The following is a 21900-nucleotide window of genomic DNA, read 5'->3' as shown; positions in this document are numbered from 1 at the left end:
AGAAATATTAAAAACTTAAGCAAAGGAAAACAACGAAGGCGTATAGACTACTGGCATGAGTTAATTATCCTGTTTTTCGGTTTTTTCTTTACATTTTCAAACTCCATGTTGCACTTAAAGCTCATGTAACACACGCTGTTTCTGCATTTCTGATGTTAATCTGCAGTACCTATAGAGTAGTATGACATCCTTTATATCTCTGAAGAGTCTTTAGTTTAATCAGATTTATAAAAGAAAGATTAGCTTTACCGAATTTTTCCGATAACGTACGAAAAAATGAAGAAGGAGGAGTTATACCGCGGGAGGAGGGACTACGAGTCATGCAACACTACACAACACTGTTTTAACTTATGATCCACTACATGTTCGTGTCATTTATATAATATGCACGCGACTATTTCCAACATAAGACAGAAGTCTTACCGCGTGCAACTCGTCATGACCCAGTTGGGAAAATCCACTGCATCAAACACACACGCAAAACTCCGCTGCTACCCCGGATAATAAACTATATCCATTGTTTCCATAAGGCTGGATGTCTTCTCCTTACATCCAAAAACACACTTCTTCTTTCGTGCCATTGTTGACTTTTGAAATTAAACAAAGCTGAGTGGCGTGATAAGCTGTTAGCAGCTCTAGCGTCTCCCGCTGTTTGACGGGTGGGCGGGGTTTTCCGGGGGAAGTTTTCCGGTGGAAGCCCATATAAAGAAGTGATACGTATCGAAAACCCCTGAAACGTCAGTTAGAACTGTAATCGGAAAAAACTTGCCGAAACTTGTACGAACCCTGGCGAAGTGCATTCGTCACAGAAATACTCTGTAACACGTCCAACTGCTGTTTTGACACTTTGCCTACGTTTAGAATGAGGAAACAACTCTATAACTTTGTTAATAAGTCAGAATGCTTGAAATAACATTAAAACCCCCCTTTAAACAACACCATACAGAACAGCAGACCCGGTGCGTGATGCGTGCAAGAGGAAACTCCGCACATGACTCTCATTGCATTATGTAACTTTTACAAATCATTTGGTAATTTGAATAACGTTTTGGACACATTTGTTATTATATATATATATATATATATATATATATATATATATATATATATATATATATATATATATATATATATATATATATATATATATATATATATATATATATATATAAATAATATTTCTGATTATATGGCATAAATTTCTTCCCACCCAATTGGGCTAATAAAGTAAAGATTAAAAAAATATGCTTAATCAACTAATCAACCGGGGCCCGACCCATAGTAGCAGAAAATAACGACCCTGGCAGAGAATCTAAACTCTACTAATAGGCTGTATAGTTTGTATGCACCGTCAGCTCATCAGTAGGCCTACTTTATGAATTGGAGGTGCGAGTGAGTTTTTAAAAGAAGATGTAGAGTGGTCTGCAGAATAAAAAGCTTGTGAACAACTTTACAATTCTATAACTCTATAACCCTTAGAATTAGGCCTACTAACTGGTTGACAGCAATAACAATAACCAGGCGCTTCCTGTAGCTGTGGATCAGGAATTTTTCCTCTGCTTTAGCTCTGTCATATTCTTTGGACGTCTCATGTGTATGGCCCTCTTCAAGTTGAGGTCTGGGCTCTGACTTGGCCACTCCAAAAGGCGAATTTGGTTTTCTGAAGCCATTCTGTTGTGCACTTGTTCCGGTGTTTTGGACCGTTGTCCTGTCACATCACCCACCTTCTACACAGTTTCAGCTGCCATACAGACATTCTCACATTATCCTGAAGAAATGTCTGATATACTTGGAAATTCATCTTCCCCTCAATGATTGCAACCTGGCCAGATGCAGCCAAGCAGGCCCAAATTATGATGTTTCCTGCACCATACTTTACAGTTGGGATGATTTTTCATGATGATATGCAGTGCCGCTTCTATGCCAGCTGTAGCGCTGTGTTTTTTCCAAATAGTTCAATCTTAGTTTCATCAGTCCACAAAACATTTTGCCAGTACTGCGGTGGAGTGTCAATGTGCTCTTTTGCAAACTTCAGGCGTGCAGCAATGTTCTTTTTAGTAAGCAGTGGCTTCCTTCGTGGTGTCCTGCCATGAATACCCTGCTTGTTCAGTGTTTTACGTATTTTAGACTCGTGAACAGAGATGTCAGCAAGTTCCAATGATGCCTTCAAATCTGTGGCTGTCATTCGGGGTTGTTTCTTTACCTCATTGATGAGTTTTCATTGTGCGCTTGGTGTCATTTTGACTGGGCATCCACTTCTTGTTAGAGTAGTAACAGTCCCAAAGCGTCTCCATTTGTAGATTTTTTGACTAACTGTTGACTAGTGAATTTCTAAAGTTGTTAAAATAACTTTGTAACCCTTTTCAGCTTTATGTAAAGCAACGATTCTTGATCGTTGCTCCTCTGAAAACTTTTTGGCAAGGCATGGCTCACATAAGGAGGTTCTTTTTGTGCAGAGTAAACTCCAAGGGGCGGTTTCCCAGACAGGGATTAGCTTAAGCCAGGACTAGGCCTTAGTTTAATTAGGAAATATAGCTAGTTTTAACAAACATGCCTTACTAAAAACATTACTTGTGTGCATTTTGAAACAAAACAAAGGGCACTGATGTATTTTTAAGATATGTGCAAGTTGTTTTGAGTTTGGACAGCTCTTACATTTATTTTAGTCTAGGACTATTCTAATCCTTGTCAGGGAATCTTCCTCCAAAAGTTTGAGGGTTTTTTATCAGTCAAAGTAGCTATAATCCACACCTCCAAACGTATTATCTTAACAAAACTCCAAGTGTGCTAAAACCTGACTTGAGGTCATAACTCGATGGTTCATATACATATTTTCACAAGCACTATGAGGGTTTTTGGTTGTTCTTAGATGAAGATCAGATTACATTTAATGACAAATTTATTCAGACAACTATGAAATTTCAAAAGGTTCACATACTTTTTCTTACCACTGTATGTATAATACTAATATAACTAAAGCCTCTATACCCGGTCCGAGAAACTGCTTCATAGTGTTTAGTTTAATATCTGGTTGAAAGTCAACATTTGATCACATCACAAATAATGTATAAATGTCAATCAACAACACTCCAGTCAAGCACATACATTTAAAAGGAAAACATTTCTATTTAATTATTCAAAACAGCAGACAAATGTATGTAATTGAGACACATATCCAAAAGTTAACAACTTTTCTGGTTTAAAGAGCGAACTAGAGTTATAAATGATCAGGAAAAGCATTTAGTTCAGTCATTAAAAAAATTAGAACAACTTGTAGTGAATTAAACTCATGTTAAACACATACACAGTTCACTATTGTATGGGCTATATCATGTGATGTCCACATCATATAAACCACCAAAGTCAACATTCAGTTTAGAAGGAAACGGCACTAATCATAGGTGTTATGGGTACAGATGTACAGAAACAAAGCACAAGTGATCCTGACCCACTTTTAAGCACACAGACTTTAAAAGATGTGAGATCTGCAGAGGTATTACTTCTCAATCACGTCCTCCAAATTGTCTCTGTGAAGATGTAAACATTTACGTAATTTTCCAGTGTTTACATTTTGCCAATAGAAAGACTGTTTTTATATAAATACGGAAACAGTGATGCAATGCATAAACTCTAGAATAGTAAAACTGGCTTAGTTCCAGCATTTAACTGGGCAATGAGAAAGAGTCATCTTCATCACAGGGCTGCACCAGATTTACACCACAACACGTCCCTGTTGCTGCACACCTAAACATGCATTTCCAATAAAGTGACAGAGAAAGAGTTTTCTGATCTGTGCTTGAGGACTTAAGGGTCACCAACATATTCTTTTTTCCTAAAAACTTGCACCGCACAAGGAGAGACATTCTAGAACTTTAGTGATGATTTGTTTCTCTAGCTGCAAGCAGATTTTAAAAGGCAAAACAATTATGACACTTAAGACAACAGACCAAATACAGTCAGTGATCAAACCCTCTCTCCCAAAACTATCAACATACAAGGCCCCCTCACCTCCCACCACTCAATGCATATAAAAATGAAAACACTTCAAATTACAGGAAGAACACTAAATTACTAAGGAAGAAACATTTGGCCCTTCTTATATTTATATATATATTAAATGAAGACTGATTTTACAAAACATTGCAGTTTTGAATGTTTAAATCTGTTGCTGTGTCATCTATTATAAAATATAGCTGGACATCAGATTGCTTAAAAATCACAGAATGTCACCCAACTATGACGGCAGTAGGAACTGGCCACCTGTGCACGGCAGTACATATTTGACTGCTTAGGGAGGAGAGTGGATAGTTCCAAAAAACTATGTCCAATAGTCAGTTTAAAATTTCTAATCATAATTTTTGCCATCTTAATGGTCATCCTTATTGTTACAGGCGGGTTTAGAATTTGGGCAGAAGCATTCAAACATACACAAACAGACAGTATCAGATGGATGGTATCTCTCCTGCTGGAGGTGATGGTCTCGTTTAGGTCACTCTAAATATCTGTGTAAGCTTTTTAACGGAAGAAGCCTAGTTTCTCTCGAAGCCATTCCTCGGTCAGATCCTCAGTGTTTCTGATCTCAAACACCTGAAAGAATAGAAAACAGATAAGATACTTAAAAATTCAACTGTTACCCACTTGGTTACCCTGGGTTGCTAGCCTGGTTAAAACCAGACCATTCTCAGTAGTAACCGAGTTATGGTCTGGCAAAGCTTCATAGACAAACCATTTCCAAAGGGGCATCACCAATGGATCTACTCAAATGCCTCTGGGCGCAAATGGATAGACCTAAAACCTATCAGAGCAATGAAGGGGATGACATATGCACCACTACCAGAGGGCTCGTCGCTCTCGCAAATACCCATACGTTTAGCCACCAAAGTTGCAAGCTGGTATAACATTTGTTTTAGATATGAAGGCTTCAAGTGTTGATCTTTGCTCAGGTTTTAACGAAAAGGAAGTTTAAATCGCTAAAACAGATGCGATAGCTGATTCGAACGAGTGATGTTCCACAGCCGCATCCATCTGTGTAATGTACAAAATCTGCTTTACCGTTGCTGCTGCTATGTCGTCATCGTGTAAAGCTGGGATTTCCCAGGCTACTGGTTTGCTACTTTGAACCGCTCGGCCAAATGAAGAGTTTGGTTCCAAAATGCAATCCATTTTGACTAATTTTTGTAAAAATGCGTTTTCTATACCAAAAAAGTGACAAGATTTAAACCACAATTTTCTGTTACAAACTTTCACATAGCATCTTTAGGTTCTTATAAAAAAATTCAAATCCATAATTTTTTTTTAAGATTTATTATAAAAACTGATTTTCAAAATGCCACTGTTTTTCAAAATGCCATAAATCTATTGAATTAATATATAAATGTGCTTTCATCTTTTTCTATTTTCTATTCATGTAGTTGACTAGTGATGTACACTGATAAAAAAATTAAACATTAATGGCATTAATCAAAACACTTATTAATATATAATATATATATAATATAACCCTTATTAATATAAAGGGCCCTATTTTAACGTTCTGAAACGCAAGTATGAAGCGCAAGTGACTTTGTGGGCGGATCTTGGGCGCTGTTGCTATTTTCCAGGCGGGAGAAATAACTCTTGCGGCAGGCGCAAATCAATAAGGGGTTGGTCTGAAGTAGGTTCATTATTCATAGGTGTGGTTTGGGCGTAACATCAAATAAACCAATCAGAACGCTATCCAACATTCCCTTTAAACGCAAGGGCGCAAGTTCCATGGGCGGGTTGCTATTATTATGACGGATTTACCAGGCGCACGCCAGGAGCGGTTCACAGCCGAGGAGACCCATGTTCTTGTAAGAGCAGTCAAAGACAGAGAAGTTGTTTTGTATGGGAGGAGAAACCCGCCCAAATCAGTGTCTTGGTTAAACAGGCGTGAGAGGAAATAACCACAATTGTCTCATCAGCTGGCATCCCCATCGTTGCGCCAAACGCTACAATGATGTCAGGAGACGGGGGAATCCCAAGCTTGCCTGCATAAATCGGGCACGCCGTGTAACGGGAGGTGGATCTGCCTCTACACAGGACATCGCTGCGTCCACCCTCACCAATGAAAGGGTTTGGGGGCTTTGAAATCGGACCCAAGAAACGCAAGCAAGGTCCAACCCCAAAGTACACTTACAAATCAAGTTCATATACATTAAGGTTTCTTATGAAAACATTTTAATTATTATTTACATAAAATAAACGTAATACAGCCACACAACAAACTTATGAAAATATTTTAATCGTTATTTGCATGATAATTTTTAACGCAGCCACACAAAATAAATAAAAACTATCACCACAATGCTCACTACAATGATATCCTTATCTCATGTGTTAATATTTTTTATTGTAACAATTTATGATTTGCAAAAATAACTGTTGCATCTGTGTAGATTAGATAAGCAAAGTGTGCGCGCGTTGTGCACGCTATACATTATGGTCAAGCATGCGCCCTTAAAATAGCATAATGAACCACGCGCAACGCGCCACTGACTTTAGACAATTTTTTTTTTGGTCAGTGGTGCAATTGTTTTTTGAAACTGCAAAATAGCATCAGGGATGGTTTGCGCCGGAACAGTGCCTTTTTTGCGCTGAACCACCCAGGGAGCGCAAGTTCATTCCCCAGTTTGCCGACGTGCGTCTGTGGAGGGAAAAACACGCTGTGCGCCGGTGCAAAATACGAATGATACATGCGTCACTGACAAAGTCAATTGCGCTGGGTGCAAGATAGGGCCCATAATATATTAAGAACACTGTCTTTCATACTTGGGACGTCGTCGCTAAACTTTTTGAAAGCGATCAGCTTAAATGTTTAAGTCCTGCTTGATTTTTGTTGACTTCAAGTAAAATAATGTAAAGTTTTTATAAGATCCCCTGGGGTCAGTGCAGTGACAGAAGCTTGATGCTGTCCTTTAAGAAAAAGCAAAAGCCGGCATTTTTCCTTCGCCCGAGTGCCTTTACGTAAATTATTTGATTTTGATGGCTTACGTTTCTTCACCACAGGTTTATCAATGCCATCAAAATTACTATTTTGTTTTTGTTTGTTTGTTGATTTTGATCACGAAGAACAAAGTAGATGAGGAAAACTAGGATTCTGTGTGTATGCAAAGCATCGCCATTATTGTTTACAATGCGTGGAATGTTGCGCTGTGATTGGTTAAGCGGATTTATTGCACTCTACAGAGAAGTAGGACTGGCGTTTGTCACGGTTTGGGAAAAAAGATGACAAAATAAAAAAGATGACAGAATAACATATATATAACGGATATCGGATTTTGCGTTCAAAGATTAATGATCAGGGGATGTGTATGTTAAAAATCACCTTGGTCAACTCAACCGTCTGCACTAGTTTGTTCTTGCTTCCAGCATACATCATCTGCTGCTCAGGTTTACATCCTGTAAAACAAAAATACATTTCTGGCTTAGATAACTATGTGTTAATGTGTTTAAAGCTCTCTAAGGGAAACAATGATTAAATGTGCATATTTGTTTTTTACCAACAGGACTGGAAAAGATGAAACACAGGGGGTAAGAAACTCTCCCATCGTCGTGTTCGTACTTATAGCTGTACACTAGAAATGTGTCACAGGTTAAGGAATGAGAAACAATCTTAGCAGCAACGCAACACTCAGGACCTCATGATTTTTTTATAATGTTTGGAAAGAAACCCAATAACAAACTCTAGGAAAGCACATGACTTTAAAGTACATCACAGAGTAAGGTGTGATTTAAAGGATATCTGGGCTGTCTTTCAGGTAGCTCATTCTTCAGGTCTTCAGGAGAGATATCCTACAGGGAGAAAACAAACTCTACTTTAAAATCCCATTAAAAGCCATAAAATCATAAAGTCTAGTGGAAGCTGTGCATAATAACCGTGGTTGTCTATAAGCATTCATAGGAAGTTTGTGTATTTACCTCATGCTCCTCATCCAGAATGACCAGCTGTTTGTCTTTATCAATCTTCACTGTAACCGGAGAAATAAGATCAGCATCTAACCCCCGTTATATGACAGTGTGAGCATATGGAAGAGACTTGAGTGTCACATTTTCGGTTCAACTTACTGATAATGGCAGCATTGTTGGTTTCCTTCCTGAAGCGGAAATCCCTCAACTTTTTCACAAGATCTTCGTCCACCTCACACACAACTAAAGACTCACTCTGAATATAAAGAGAAACACACAAGAAACTCATTTTATTTACACTTATACATTTGGAACTTGCTTGTATTTAAGATGTAAAGTGTGCTGCTGTTAAAGAACATTTATGGATTTGAGATATATGACTTATATAGTGCATTCAAGCTATACATTTCAGTATGTGCCTTCCCTGGGAATCACCATCCCCTGACCTGTGCATTGCTAACACTGTGCTTTAACAGGAACAAAGAATTTTTCTCAATTTAAACATATTTGTAAACCCAACAGTTAATAGGAAAACAAAAAAGTCTAGTCTAAAAGACAAAATGAGCAATAAAGGCAACCAGGGTGGATTATTGTGAAGAATCTGAACTCGTGCACAGGTCATCATCATATCTGGTGTCATTATCACGGGAAGCAATGCGTTGCTTTGCAGTTGATGTGGCAGTAGAGGTGGACAAACGTGTTTTGAAGAGTCGTGGGGCGGAATGCAAACAATCTTTTATTTCAACCCTGATTTCATTGTTTGAGATACTTCCTTTTGCATTAATTACATTATATGATCGCAGCTAGACGTGCCATTTAAAACCAATACGCCACATTTATCGGTTTCTCAGTAGATGTCCTAGCATTTCCTAAAGATACTGAAGTAATAGGAGCATGCTCGTGTCCGCAACAGGAAATGAGAATTCCGACGGAATTCCATCATATCACAATTATGTAAGCCAATTCAGTCTCATAAAAACATTAAAAACAGGATTACGGTATAAAAACAACACCAGACGTTCCCGTGTTTTGTGAACTTTATTAAGTGCGATGCAGAAAATGGTTTGAATGCACGCGCTGACATGCAGCTTCATCACAAAGCTCTGGGTGGAACTGCAACAGGGCTCAAAAAAACAACCCTTCATATAACAGACCCCCTGAACCCCACGGTGATATTTAGAGATGCCTCGGTGCTATCAGTCGTTTTCATGCTTCTTTCAGACAACACAGTTATTCGGATGTTTGTATTAATCCAAGCTAGTTTTCGTACTCACCATTTTACCTGGAGCGCAGACGGCACGAGCTCAGCAGTGCAGCAGTTCTACCGTGTCGCGTCTCGTGACGATCGTTCGACCAATCAGGGTGCTGGATTGCGCCGGGATTTACATGACAGACTGGTCCGAGATCAGTTGGTTTTAGGGACGAGCTCTGACTGATCCCAGAACAGCGGGATAAACGCTGCGAGTGCGAATGGGAGGTATTCGATTTTCTCTTTCCAGGCCTACGGGGAAATTTACAAGATAGTTGGTCGGACCGTACTCGTGTGAATAAAAATAAATCATTATATATAAATAAAGTTTTACATACACGAGCCATGTTTCCAACGGAGTGCACGGAACGCCTAAAGTTTTTACATGACGAGTTTATAGGTGCAATGTAAATAGTTTAATAGTAAATAGTTATTTTTATTTCATGCAAAATAAATAAGGCAAATCAAATAAAACGCATAATAAAAACATAGAGACCACGTAAGTGTAACGTCCTGACAAGCTTGAAATTAGAGTTAAACTCAACCAATTTCCGCGAAACTGTAAGCTACCAAAAACTAGGAAAGTTTACACATCAATAGGTGACCGATGCTTAGTTTATTTTAATCCAGTTGAAAACGCCCACTTGTCACAGTAAACACGGCACATGCGCAAAACCTCCGGCCTAGCCCTCAGATGACACGCCCATGTGCAGAACGTGCGCATGCGTAGTACTTATATCTGATCTCCAAACACTGTTGATAGTTTAGTGTGCTTCACTACAACGCCCAACGTCTTTCCATACTATTTAGTGGTCATGGTGTTTTCAACCACGCCATTGAAAACGCTGAATGTTCTGGTTGTCGCATCACTTCCTGACCTGTGTAGAGTTTAGTAATTTGACTTTCGGATTTCAGGCGACAGGAGCTGGTACCGTTCAGAAGCCCAAATCTTTATACCGTAGGGCCTGATCCAGTTAAGGTGCTGATTCCAACAATAACGCTTACATTACACATATATACCAGTTGTGTATGTCTCGGTGCTTGACCAGCCTAAACACAGATTCATTAATGTGTGTATGAAATGGTGCTATGGTTGAAACTGTAGTGTTTTAACTTAAACCTGAGCGAAAATGACTTTAATTGTGCTTGCGCTAGAATTATGACAGAATGTGATTTGTCTTACACTGCCTGTTATTAAGTGTCACTGTTGTTTTCTCCTACAGGCCATGGCAGAATTTTCGGTAAGTTTTGAACTGATTTATGATCTGGTCCGACAATTTACATTTATTTAAGTTTAGCTGTATTCTCTTTTGTTATTGGCTTGATGAACTTTGTCTTATTTAATGTATGTTACCAGCTTTAGACATACTAATACACTCTGTTATTTAATTTCCATGTTGTTTCAATTAATACAGTATTATACACATATCTCATATGTGCCATTAATTAATTATTATAGAGAACATACAGTGGGTTTTAAAGATTTGAGACCATGTGATTTTATTTTGCATTTTTTTTAATGCAACGTTAACTTATAATTGTATACAGATTGTATGTTGTATAAAAAGGTGCATTTCATTTTCAAAGGTGGATTACTATTTAAAGGGGACATATCATGAAAATCTGACTTTTTCCATGTTTAAGTGCTATAATTGTGCTTCTATCAACCTATAAAATGTAAAAAAGATCAACCAGTAACTTAGTTTTGGTAAACCATTCTCTGCAAGCATGTGAATAAATAGCCCATTGAAATTTGGCTCCCGCTGTGATGTCAGAAGGGGATAATACAGCCCCTTAATCTGCACTATTCAACCACGCCATTTAGTGCAGCTCATTTGCATTTTAAAGGACACACCTAAAAAGGGCTCATTTTTGCTCACACCTACAAAGTGGCAATTTTAACATGCTACAACAAATTATCTATATGGTATTTTGAGCTAAAACTTCACATACGTACTCTGGAGACATCAAAGATTTATTTTACATCTTAAAAAAGTCTTGTGAAATGTCCCCTTTAATGAATATTTAGTTTTCTTATTACTTGGTAAATATATTTACTATTATTTGGTAAATCATTTAACAATTATTGACAGCTGGCATGGACTCCAAAGTTTTGCACAAAAATTGAAAGTCTATGTTTTGCATTTGGTGTGCATCAGTGGAAGCAGGATACTCTGGTCTTTTGTACAAATATGTAACGTTGTCCATCAAAAATGGCATGACGCAGGGATGACACATTTTTGTTGGCAAACCCCAGAAGAAAGTAAGCATTTTAACCCTTCCGGTTCCATCGTCAATAGTCAATGTTTTGGTTGGTTTTGATTAAACTCCTTAAATTAGATCTTTGGTTAACTTAAGCCCAAGATATTTTCACATTTTTCTTCTACAACATACAACACAACAGTAATTCACAACCTTAATAATAAAAGGTCAGTTTCTAAAAATTTACTACATGGGCCTACAGACTTTGTTGGGGACTTTAATCGTCATCACGCATGAAGATCTCCCAAACCATGCAACATGGGCACACTTCCTAACAAAATTAATCCACATAGTATTTCCTTATCAGTAAACCTGTTTTTAAATGTATTTAATAAAGTTTAAAAGAACTGTCGGAAGCTTGGTGTTGACGTTGATGTACAGAGACCATGATTCAGTTCGCTAGTAGCCTAAGGTTAGCTTTTTATTTCTAGTAAATGCATTTAGACTTCAAGATTCATAAAAGTTATGTTCATCTGTGAAGATGATCTTGTTGGACAAAATGTGTAAGTGTCAAACTTTTGTTAAACACAGAGCTTATTTTTTGCGATAATCCAAAAAGTCTATGGAGAAAATTAATGGGGTTTTGGCGAGGGAGCCAGTGTCCTGCTAAATACGTCATCCCTGCGGCACTCACCAGGTTTAAAGGTGCAGAAGAATGTAACGTAAAACTGAATTAACCTAGGCATGGATTAATAATAAGAGTTCTGTACATGGTAATGACATATTGTGAGCCTCAAACATGATTATTTCCTCGTAAACCTTGTGCATGCAAAAGACCGCTGGAAAACTGTCCAATCTAAACATAACACCGACTGTGATGTTACAGTCGTGATGTACGCCCCCAACATTAAATTACACAATAAGTTATAAATAATGTTGTTTTTAATGCTAAAAACAAAGTTTCGACTGCTGAGTTAGGGGTTGTGCACACCAAAACTTTAACGCCTGCCGCCGGCGCATGTTTTCAATTGTTTCCAATGGAAGCTCGGCGTTTTTCAAATAAGCCAGCAGCTAGCGGTTTTCTTCCGCACTGAAAACCGTCGCCCGGCGGTTTTTCCACGCTCAGCGCTGAGCACCGAGAGTTGAAAAATTTTCAACTTTGGAAGAAAAGCTCCGCTCGTCAATGTCAGTTCTCACGCGGCCGTCCAATCACAGTGGAGGTGGGGCGGGAAAGTATCACAGCAACCAACCGTCTCACAGCTGACGTATCAGAGCTACCAAAGCGCTTAGCTGATGAAACCTGGCACTCAGCTGAAAAACAGCCGGCATTCGGCTTTGTACAGGCATTTTCAGCCGCGTTTAAACGTTTTGGTGTACACAACCCCTTAGCGCTGTATGCTAGTTAATGGTATATGCTAACGTTTAGGCTGAAGTTCTGCTATTAACTTTTGCAGGTCCATAATGAAAAAATACAAACCTACCTTCAGAGACAACCACAACCATTAACAATCTCAGAATAATTGATTATTCCTCAAAATCTGTCTGATACAGGCTCAAACATAAGGTCTGTTTGCACACACACAGAGCTACTAAGATTAGCTGCTGTGAGAAACAGCCAATCAGAGCAGAGATCAGCATTGTCAAATAAGGCAGTTATAGACCATTCCTTTCTGGGAACAAATCCTAGGGTTGTAAATGAACATCTAAAACCATCTCTGGATAATTTTTGCACTTAATAAAGTCACATACCTTCTATGTAGGTATCAGAGAACAATGTAACACATTGTATCAATGCATTGTTTTGCACCTTTAAATTCGACGTAGCCACTCAGGCCTGTTTACATTAGAGCATTTCTATTTGAAAGCGATCCACATCTATACTGGCATTTCAGAAAAGTTCTCCATGCACACTATACACATGCACACCCATTGGGCATGCTGGGCAAAAGTAAAAATAGCTTGCTTTTTGTGCATGTAAGCAGCAACAGTGTTATAACAGCACAACAGCTTGTAACCTTTTCAGTCATATTGTATTGAATTTTATAACTAAACCCTAGGTGTGAGTTTATACTGCACAAGACAGAAGCGAACAAAGCGCACTCCTGCAGGCAGCTCAGAACGTTTATTTAGGGCGCAAACTTGCGTTTAACGGAATAAATTCCCTTTTAAAACAATTGGTGGTGAAAATGTTTATTATAGTACTTATGCGCTTGATTTGGGTATTTGTGTCATGAACAGCTGAAAGTCAGCAAAGCCTGCAGATCTGTGTCCGTATTATTGTTTGCATGGTCGTTGCGGCTTGTCGTTGTCATCTTTCGGTAGCTTATTGGTCATATGATAGGAGCTTGACTAAATAAGTTAAAGATACGCAATAATCAATAAATCCCCATCAGGGAGCGAAAGTGGGTACCCACTCTTTTATTTACATTAGTCTCCGGTTAGGTCTATCTACACTGCAGCTTAACCCCATCGTTTTCTAACGCAAGTCTCAAGGGTCAAAAACTCCGGATTAATGTGTATGCCATGTATAACGTACTGCATTTTAAAATGAAAACTCACTAAAATAGTGTTTGGACACACTGTAAATATTTTTTCTCCTTTGTATAGACAGTAATGTACATAATTATCTAGGCAGAACTCCAAAATAACTCGCAGCTGGTGTCTTGATTACTGACACTATTTCTGCATCCTCTTTCTGCAGCTTGCTGACGCCATCGGGGATGACGTTCCTAGTGAAGCGTCGAAAACTAAGCACACCAATCCGTCAGCTCCTGGACACGGTGCTCCACCTCCCACCAATCCTGGCTGGCCTGGTGTGGCCCCTGGTGGCCCTCAGTACCCATCCTCAGGAGGCACTGCCCCCCCAACAGGACCTTCTGGCTATCCTCCGACTGGGCCGTCTGCCCCTGGCTCTTTTCCTCCAGGCCCCGGAGCCCCGGGCCAATACCCCGGAGCCCCGGGGCAGTTCCCCGGAGCCCCAGGCCAGTACCCCGGAGCCCCGGGCCAATTCCCTGGAGCCCCAGCTGCCCCAGGTGGATACCCTCCAGGTCCAGGTGTTCCTGGACAGTTCCCCCCCAACCCTGGTGCTCCAGGACAGTTTCCTTCCATGCCAGGTCAATTCCCACCAGGTGGTGCGCCCATGCCATACCCCGTTCCTGGACAGTTTCCCTCCACACCTGGAGCTCCACAGGGGCCGTACCCAAATGTGCCTTACCCACAAGGTCCTGCTGGGCCTGGCATGTACGGTCCGGGGGGCCCTGGTGCCTTTCCCCCAGATGGAGGACCAGGATATGGTGGAGGAATGTTTCCCCCAATACCCCAAGGCTCCTGGGGTCCACCTGGAGGGAACTTTCCTGCCCAGCCTCAGCCTGGCCCACCAGGAGGCTACGGACCTGGGCCCATGGGACCATACGGTGGACCCGCTGCTCCAGGTGGAATGATGGTGAGCAGAAAACGTTTTGCATGGTTTGCTTCTTTATACACTGTCAAACATACAGGTACAAAACCTTGGGCAGTAACCTTTAAAAAGGTCCTCCTTATATTTACCATTTAGGTACCAATATGTGCTGGTACTGTCCCAGCTTTTGTACCTTTATTTCTGAAAGTGTATTCTTGATGTGGTTGATGTGGTGTGATGGGTCTGCTATATTCTGCTGAAATTGGTGTCATCAGACTATTGGTGAGAGAAGGGTTGCTTTCAGGTTGAAAGTTTGTAGGTTTTTCTCCTAAGGTCTGGGCTGCTGGTTTATTTTTTTATGGTTTTGTACCACTGGATCAGGTCTTCAATTCATGCACGTCCTATGCACATCTCAAAAGCTCATCTTTTTGTCTTTCAGCCACCAAATAGGCATCCCTATTTTTGAGCACAATGAACAGATCAGCAAATCACAGGAGGAGGACAGCACTGCAGCCATCAAAAAGACCTCAGTTAACATCCAATCAGAGTGCAGAGTTTTGGACATATGACACATAGTTAATGTTAAACTATTTGTATATCACCTTTGCAAGCAAATGTGCATTTTATGTGGCCAATTTTGATAAGCTACTTATTTACAACACATAATTATCATTAAAATATTGAGAATTAATTGTATTATTATATAATACTATATTATATTATTGCTAAATCAAGAGGATAATGAATTATACACTTTGTATTTATACTATCAAATAGGTGATTATTGTCATTAAAGTTGTTTTATGGGTTCAATATATTGTTTGTCATTGTCAGTTTCTGACAAAAGTTGGTTTTATTGTATTTATAATAAACAGTAGGAAGTTAATGCTGAAGTTGTAATTTTATAGGGAAGTGATTTGGGCTTTTAGTTGAGCAGATCAGAAACAATAACATAAATATGTGTTGATATGAATGCAGCCCTGCTTTGAAAATTGTTAATCAGAATCTTAAGAGAATTTATGTTGCGTTGCATAATAATAGTAAAAAATCACAAGCTATTTAATAGTTAAATCCATTCTTGTGCATGTGTGTGCATGCATGAAAAGTTTGTGTTGTTTGTGTTTTATCGTCTCAAACTATTTATTAACTGAAGGGGAAAATGAGTCAGTGGGTGGGGTTTGGAATAAAGGAGTGGTGGTTTATGAGATTTGTCATAGTGTTGCCATAGTACGGTTGTTTATTTACAGTCATGAGTTAGACTTCTTTCAGGCAGTTTGTCACATGATCTGTGACGTGGCGTTGAGGGTGAGAACAAAAGTGGATAAAGTCCCACTGTGATGAAAGTTCCTCCTGTGATGTCACGTGTCAGCGAATGGACAGGGTGTAAGGATTTTTTTATGGCTGGTCAGTCCATAGGGTTCAATGATGTAATCAGTATGACATTTTTCCAGTTGCGGAAAACCTTTTTGTCATTTATTTTAGTCTCTGCTGCAGTTTCAGTTTAATATTTGCAGGACTGTGTGTTTAAAGTCAGGAATGGTTTCATATTTTTGCCAGAGGTGGAATTTTATGATGGAAAAAAATAAAAGTACAAAGACCTGGGAAAGGTTACTACCAGTCAATAAAATCAGTTATTTGTAAAATTCCAGTGTAAAAGGTCAAGATACAATAACGTTTAGTCTTTAGCTAACTTAACAAAGGGTTACAATAGGCACACTGTGTTTCTGTACAGTGGAATAAAAACGGTTTGAGCCTTTACTGGGGGTGATAAGGTTTCACAAAACTTTATTGCAATATTGAAAGGTGTTTTTAAAGGTTTACTTGTTTGTTAAAATATGAACATTATAAAGTTATACAACATTATGGGATCTTAGATTCATCAGATGTAGCAGCTTGCAGCTATTAGAGGAGACATTCCACATGACTTTTTTAAAGGTGCAATGTGTAACTTTTTGAATGATCTCTTGACAGAAATGCAATATAATATACATAACTATATTATCAGTGGTGTATAAAGACCTTACGTTATTAACTCTTATGTTTTTATTACCTTAGAATGAGTCGTTTTTATCTACATACACCGAGGGTCCCCTTACATGAAAGTCGCCATTTTATACCGCAATGTTTCTACTGAAGCCCTTACGGACAAACTTTTTTACTAAGTTGTTTCCAACAATGATATGTTTGTCCTGTGGTGGCTGCTGTAGCTTTTCTATGCGTTTCAAAAGTGAGGGGTAAGCTGTGGACTGAGCCGTTGGTTGCAATTTGCAACATCACCACTAGATGCCACTAAAATTTACACACTGCACCTTTATGGTGTCAAATAAAGATTTGGTGTCCCCAGTGTATGTATGTGAAGTTTTAGCTCAAAATACCCCACAGATAATTGTTAATAGCAAGTTAAAATTGCCACTTTGTAGGTGCGCAATTTTTGCTGTGTTTGTTTAAATGCAAATGAACTGATCACTGCACTAAATGGCAGTGCCGTGGTTGGATAGTGCAGATTTAGGGGCGGTATTATCCCTTTCTGACATCACAACGGGAGCCAAATTTCAATGACCTATTTTTTCACTTGCTTGCAGAGAATGGTTTACCAAAACTAATGCCTAGTCCACACAGACAGGTATTTTTATAACCGTTACTTTTTTTACACAGGTCAGCCGTTTTTCCATGCGAAAACGCAGTATTGACACTGAAATCGAACATTTTTGAAACCCCTGCCAGGGTGAGGATTTTAAGAAACGCCGGTTGCAGTGTTGTCATGTAAACAGTGAAACCGGTGTTTTTGCCTTGCCACGTCAATTTTGTTGGGCTTATGATTGTCCAAGGTGGCTTTACAATTTGGGTTGTATCGCCACCTGCTGGTGTGGCATGCTCTTGACAGGGCTTGATAGCGTGTTTTTGCTTTTTCATGAGGACAGAGATTTCTTTTAAATCGAGCATGTGTGGACGGGATTTTTCTTTAGGAAAAACTCAGGTGATAAAAATACCCGTGTCCATGTGGACTAGGCTTAAATTACTGGGTTGATCTTTTTCACAATTTCTAGATCGATAGAAACACTGGGGACCCAATTAGAGCACTTAAATGTGGAAAAAGTCTGATTTTCATGATAAGACCCCTTTAAAAAATGACTTTCTGTCACCTTTATTTGTATTTATTATTCTGTTGATCACACAAATAATAATATTTTGATAAATAATGATAACCACACAGTTGATGTTATCCATTGACTTCTGTAGTAGAAAAACAAATACTATGGAAGTCAATGTGTACCGCCAACTATGTGCTTACAATCATGTTGTTCTTAACCTATACAAGTTTCTTTATACACCAAAGAAAATAATGATGATGAATAAACAATGACAGAATTTTCATTTTTTTGGGTGAACTATGCCCAGAGTGCGTATGTAAAGTTTTAGCTTAAAATACCCACATATAATTTATTATAGCATGTTAAAATTGCCACTTTGTTGGTGCCGTTTTTGGGTGTGTCCTTTTAAATGCAAATAAGCTGATGAAGTGCAAACACTGATCGCCATGAATCATGATGGTGATTTGTGGAAATTGAAACTAAATTGTGCTGTCAATTATTATTTTTCCTCTCTTTCTCTCTGCACTAAATGGCAGTGCCGTGGTTGGATAGTGCAGATTAAGGGCAGTATTATTGTATCAGACTCGTTATCTATATCTGAAATCTAAATGACTTAATTTTTCACATGTTTGCAGAGAATGGTTTACCAAAACTAAGTTACTGGGTTGTTCTTTTTCACATTTTCTAGGTTGGTATATGCACTAGGGACCCAATAATATAGCACTTAAACATGAAAAAGTCAGATTTTCATGCAATTACCCCTTTAAGAAAGTTTAAGGATTGATTTATGTTATTCATTCTTGCATATGTTAACATTGTACTGTTAATATTACTCCTGGCATGTAACACAAGAAAAACACTTTGTAATATAAATATGTGTATTTGTGTTATAGCAAGTGCCCTATGATCTTCAACTGCATGCAGGGATAATGCCAGGCCTCGTGATCACTATAGTGGGAGAGCCAGTACCAGGAGCAAACAGGTAAAATACTTACTTAAACGAACGCTTTCCGTTAAGAGGGTAAAACAAAGGTACTCAACTCTTTCTTTCATTTTCAGGTTTAATGTAGATTTCATGCGGGGCGGTGATGTGGTTTTCCATTTTAACCCTCGTTTCCATGAACACACCATCGTGCGAAACTCACTTCTTGGGGGCTGCTGGGGTCCAGAGGAGAGGGAGGGAGGCTTTCCATTTATTCAGGGCAGACAGTTTGAGGTACGGCTTTCATATTTACCTTCTGTCATGACAGTTTAAAGGAATATTCCATATTCTTAAAACAAAAATCCAGATGATTTGCTCACCACCATGTCATCCAGGGTGTTGATGTCTTTCTTTGTTCAGTCGAGAGGAAGTTGTGTTTTTTGAGGAGGACATTGCAGGATTTTTCTCATTTTAATGGACTTTAATAGAGCCCAACGTTTGGTGCTTGACTCAACACTTGACAGTTTTTTTCGGCGGAGTTTCGGGGGACTGTGGACGATCCCGGACGAGGCATGGGGGTCTTGTCTAGCAAAACGATTGTCATTTTTGACAATAAAAATAACAAATATACACTTTTAAAGCACAACTTCTCATCTAGATCCGGTCGTGATATACGTCGTCATCACGTCAAAAGGTCACAGAGGACGAATGCAAAACTATGCCCCAGTGTATATACAAGTGTTGAGAAAGAGGACCGTTCCTACGTTGTTGTCAACTGATACTAATTAATGTCTTTGTGTCAGTTTATTGTTTACAATGGTCCGCAAATGTGGGTTTTATAAATGTAACAAGTGACCTCCCTACGTCACTACGCATTTACGTTAGGTCGCGCTGGACCGGACCTGGACGAAAAGTTGTGGTTTAAAGAGCATGTTTTTTATTTTTCTTGTCAAGGATGACAGTGGTTTTGCTGGATGGGACCCTTGTGTCTCGTTTGGGATCGTTTGTGGTCCTTTGAAACTCCGTTGAAAAGACTGTTGAGTGTTGAGTTGAGTATTGATTGTTGGGCTCTATTAAAATGAGAAAAATCCTGCAATGTTTTCCTCAAAAAACATAATTTCTTCTCGACTGAACAAAGAAAGACCTCAACATTTTGGATGACATGGTGGTGATTAATTTATCTGGATTTTTCTTTTAAGAAAATGGAATATTCCTTTAAGATTGCATATTGCTTTTGTGTGTTTTTATATGCAGCTGAAGATCCTGGTAGAGAATGATGGCTTTAAGGTTGCCGTGGACGGCGTTCATCAGCTGGAGTACGAGCACAGAACCGGTGGATTTGAAGATGTCACTCGTCTGCACATAAACGGAGATGTCACCCTATTTAGTGCTGCGCCCAGTATGATCTAACACAATCCTGAGAGAGATTAGACAATGTGGAGTGAAACATTATGCGTTTTTGAAAAGTATTATCTAACAAAAGTGGAAAAGATCTTAGTTCTAGAAGTTATTATGATTGCAACACTCATGCACACACACATACATGCATACATACACTACAGATGTCTTTCCCACCTGTATTTCCGGTGGATATTAACAGGGGGTATATGATGTGTACCATTTCAGCCTCACCTGTTTTTTCTTAGTTGCTTATTCATTTTAAAATCATCAACAATTTTGCATGCATACCAAAATACAACGTTATGTGTGCGTGTATGTATATATTACATAAATAATTCACACACACACACACACACAATAAATGCATATGAGTGTGCCTATGAGATCTCAGTTTTAAGACAAACGGCCTGTGGTTAAATGAGATCATAAACTTTTTCAGGAAACAGCAGACAAGAGCTGTAACACTGTGCTGAATTAGATCGAATCTAAATGGCTGAAGTAACTCTTTATTTGAAATAAATATTTGAGAATGTTAATTATTTTGAATAAAATCTTGTTCAGTAATGGTGTCTGAATAAATGATGTAATACCCCTGTGGAAAGTGCTTGTCAGTTTTGTACATTTCCAAATGTCAGTTTGAATGCTTATCCTTATGCACTTAAAGAGGACTTTTTTAAGATGTCATATTTTCGTATCCCCAGAGTACGTATAAGAAGTTCTAAGTCAAAGTACAATATAGATCATTTATTGTAACGTAAAATTGACACTTTGTAGGTGTGAGCAAAAATTTGCCATTTTGGGTGTGTCCTTTTAAATGCAAATGAACTGATCTCTGCACTAAATGGCAGTACCGTGGTTGGATAGTGCAGATTAATGGGTGGTATTATCCCCTTCTGACATCACAAGAGGAGCCACATTTTTCACATGCTTCCAGAGAATGGTTTACCAAAACTAAGTTGCTGGGTTGATTTTTTTTCACATTTTAAGGTTGATAGAAGCACTGAGGAACCAATTATAGCGCTTAAACATGAAAAAGACAGATTTTCATGGTATGTCCCCTTTAAAGGTTGTTTCTCACTACTCGTGCAGTATGTAGTAGTGGCACATACAAGTAAATGACACTAATAGTAAAACACATTGCTGTGTTGCTGAATTACTTTCTTCACTGTAAAAAATAAGCAGCATTTTTTGTCAAATCAACTTTATTTTTTTGTACAATTTTAACTTGAGTTCATAACTTCTCAAAAGCCTAACTTCATGCCGCATTTTTTTTACAGTGTTTAGACCCTTTTTGTGCACTATTCATGTTTGCAAGCAAGTGTTGGCAAATTGTATTGCCTTACAATTTATAATTTGGGTACACACACTACGTTCATTTTAACACTGAAGTAGTCGAAAAATTTTGACTGCAAATGAAATTCCTGGCATGCTGTCCGTACTACACGTCATACTATACGATTACTTTTTTTTTAAAGTACATACTTGATAGTAGGCTACCATGTGTAGTAGAATTATGTAAATTAAACCCCAGCTTCTGAAAATGCTTTGGGAAAATAGTTTACTATATTAGTATTATTATACTCATATTATGTACTGTGATATACATAAAGAAACCTACAGTAGTATGTAGTACAAGTATGTGAATTAAGACATGGCTTTAAAAAAATGCTTTTGAAAACAGCCTACTATTATTCATTTTATAGTTGTTGTT

The 21900-nt window shown here is 38.6% G+C and overlaps 2 protein-coding genes across 3 annotated transcripts; one reads left to right on the top strand and one right to left on the bottom strand.

The window, feature by feature from the left end:
* Positions 1-3102: 3102 nt before the first annotated feature.
* Positions 3103-9742, bottom strand: gmfb (glia maturation factor, beta). The gene is made up of 8 exons (XM_073873466.1): positions 9514-9742; positions 9201-9427; positions 8086-8182; positions 7939-7988; positions 7763-7812; positions 7521-7603; positions 7346-7419; positions 3103-4587 (listed from the first exon to the last, which is right to left on the bottom strand). The coding sequence occupies exons 2-8, from the start codon at positions 9201-9203 to the stop codon at positions 4516-4518; spliced, it is 429 nt and encodes a 142-aa protein (XP_073729567.1). The 5' UTR covers positions 9204-9427; positions 9514-9742; the 3' UTR covers positions 3103-4515.
* A 228-nt stretch (positions 9743-9970) lies between these two features.
* Positions 9971-20790, top strand: lgals3a (lectin, galactoside binding soluble 3a). 2 transcript variants are annotated; one of them, XM_055169355.2, is made up of 6 exons: positions 9971-10154; positions 10399-10416; positions 14079-14819; positions 18760-18848; positions 18926-19082; positions 20043-20790. In XM_055169355.2, the coding sequence occupies exons 2-6, from the start codon at positions 10402-10404 to the stop codon at positions 20196-20198; spliced, it is 1158 nt and encodes a 385-aa protein (XP_055025330.2). In that variant the 5' UTR covers positions 9971-10154; positions 10399-10401; the 3' UTR covers positions 20199-20790. The 2 variants fall into 2 exon arrangements, with proteins under 2 accessions (XP_055025330.2, XP_055025331.2); XM_055169356.2 differs by lacking the exons at positions 18760-18848; positions 18926-19082; positions 20043-20790 and adding an exon at positions 15214-15589 and having other exon boundaries at positions 9972-10154.
* The last annotated feature ends 1110 nt before the right edge of the window (positions 20791-21900 follow it).

This window comes from Misgurnus anguillicaudatus, chromosome 11, assembly GCF_027580225.2.
Source record: "Misgurnus anguillicaudatus chromosome 11, ASM2758022v2, whole genome shotgun sequence".
NCBI lineage: Eukaryota > Metazoa > Chordata > Actinopteri > Cypriniformes > Cobitidae > Misgurnus > Misgurnus anguillicaudatus.
Note: the sequence above shows the minus strand (reverse complement) of the source record. Positions and strands in the feature narration are given on the sequence as shown.

What these genes read in the sequence shown, in the direction of transcription:
- gmfb (XM_073873466.1), bottom strand. An exon ending in CTACCTGAAAGACAGCCCAG is followed by an intron (nt 7,604 to 7,762) that starts ATATCCTTTAAA and finishes AACCTGTGACAC; the next exon opens with ATTTCTAGTGTACAGCTATA. An exon ending in CATCTTTTCCAGTCCTGTTG is followed by an intron (nt 7,420 to 7,520) that starts GTAAAAAACAAA and finishes TTTGTTTTACAG; the next exon opens with GATGTAAACCTGAGCAGCAG.
- lgals3a (XM_055169355.2), top strand. An exon ending in CCAGTACCAGGAGCAAACAG is followed by an intron (nt 18,849 to 18,925) that starts GTAAAATACTTA and finishes TTTCATTTTCAG; the next exon opens with GTTTAATGTAGATTTCATGC. An exon ending in TTCAGGGCAGACAGTTTGAG is followed by an intron (nt 19,083 to 20,042) that starts GTACGGCTTTCA and finishes TTTTATATGCAG; the next exon opens with CTGAAGATCCTGGTAGAGAA.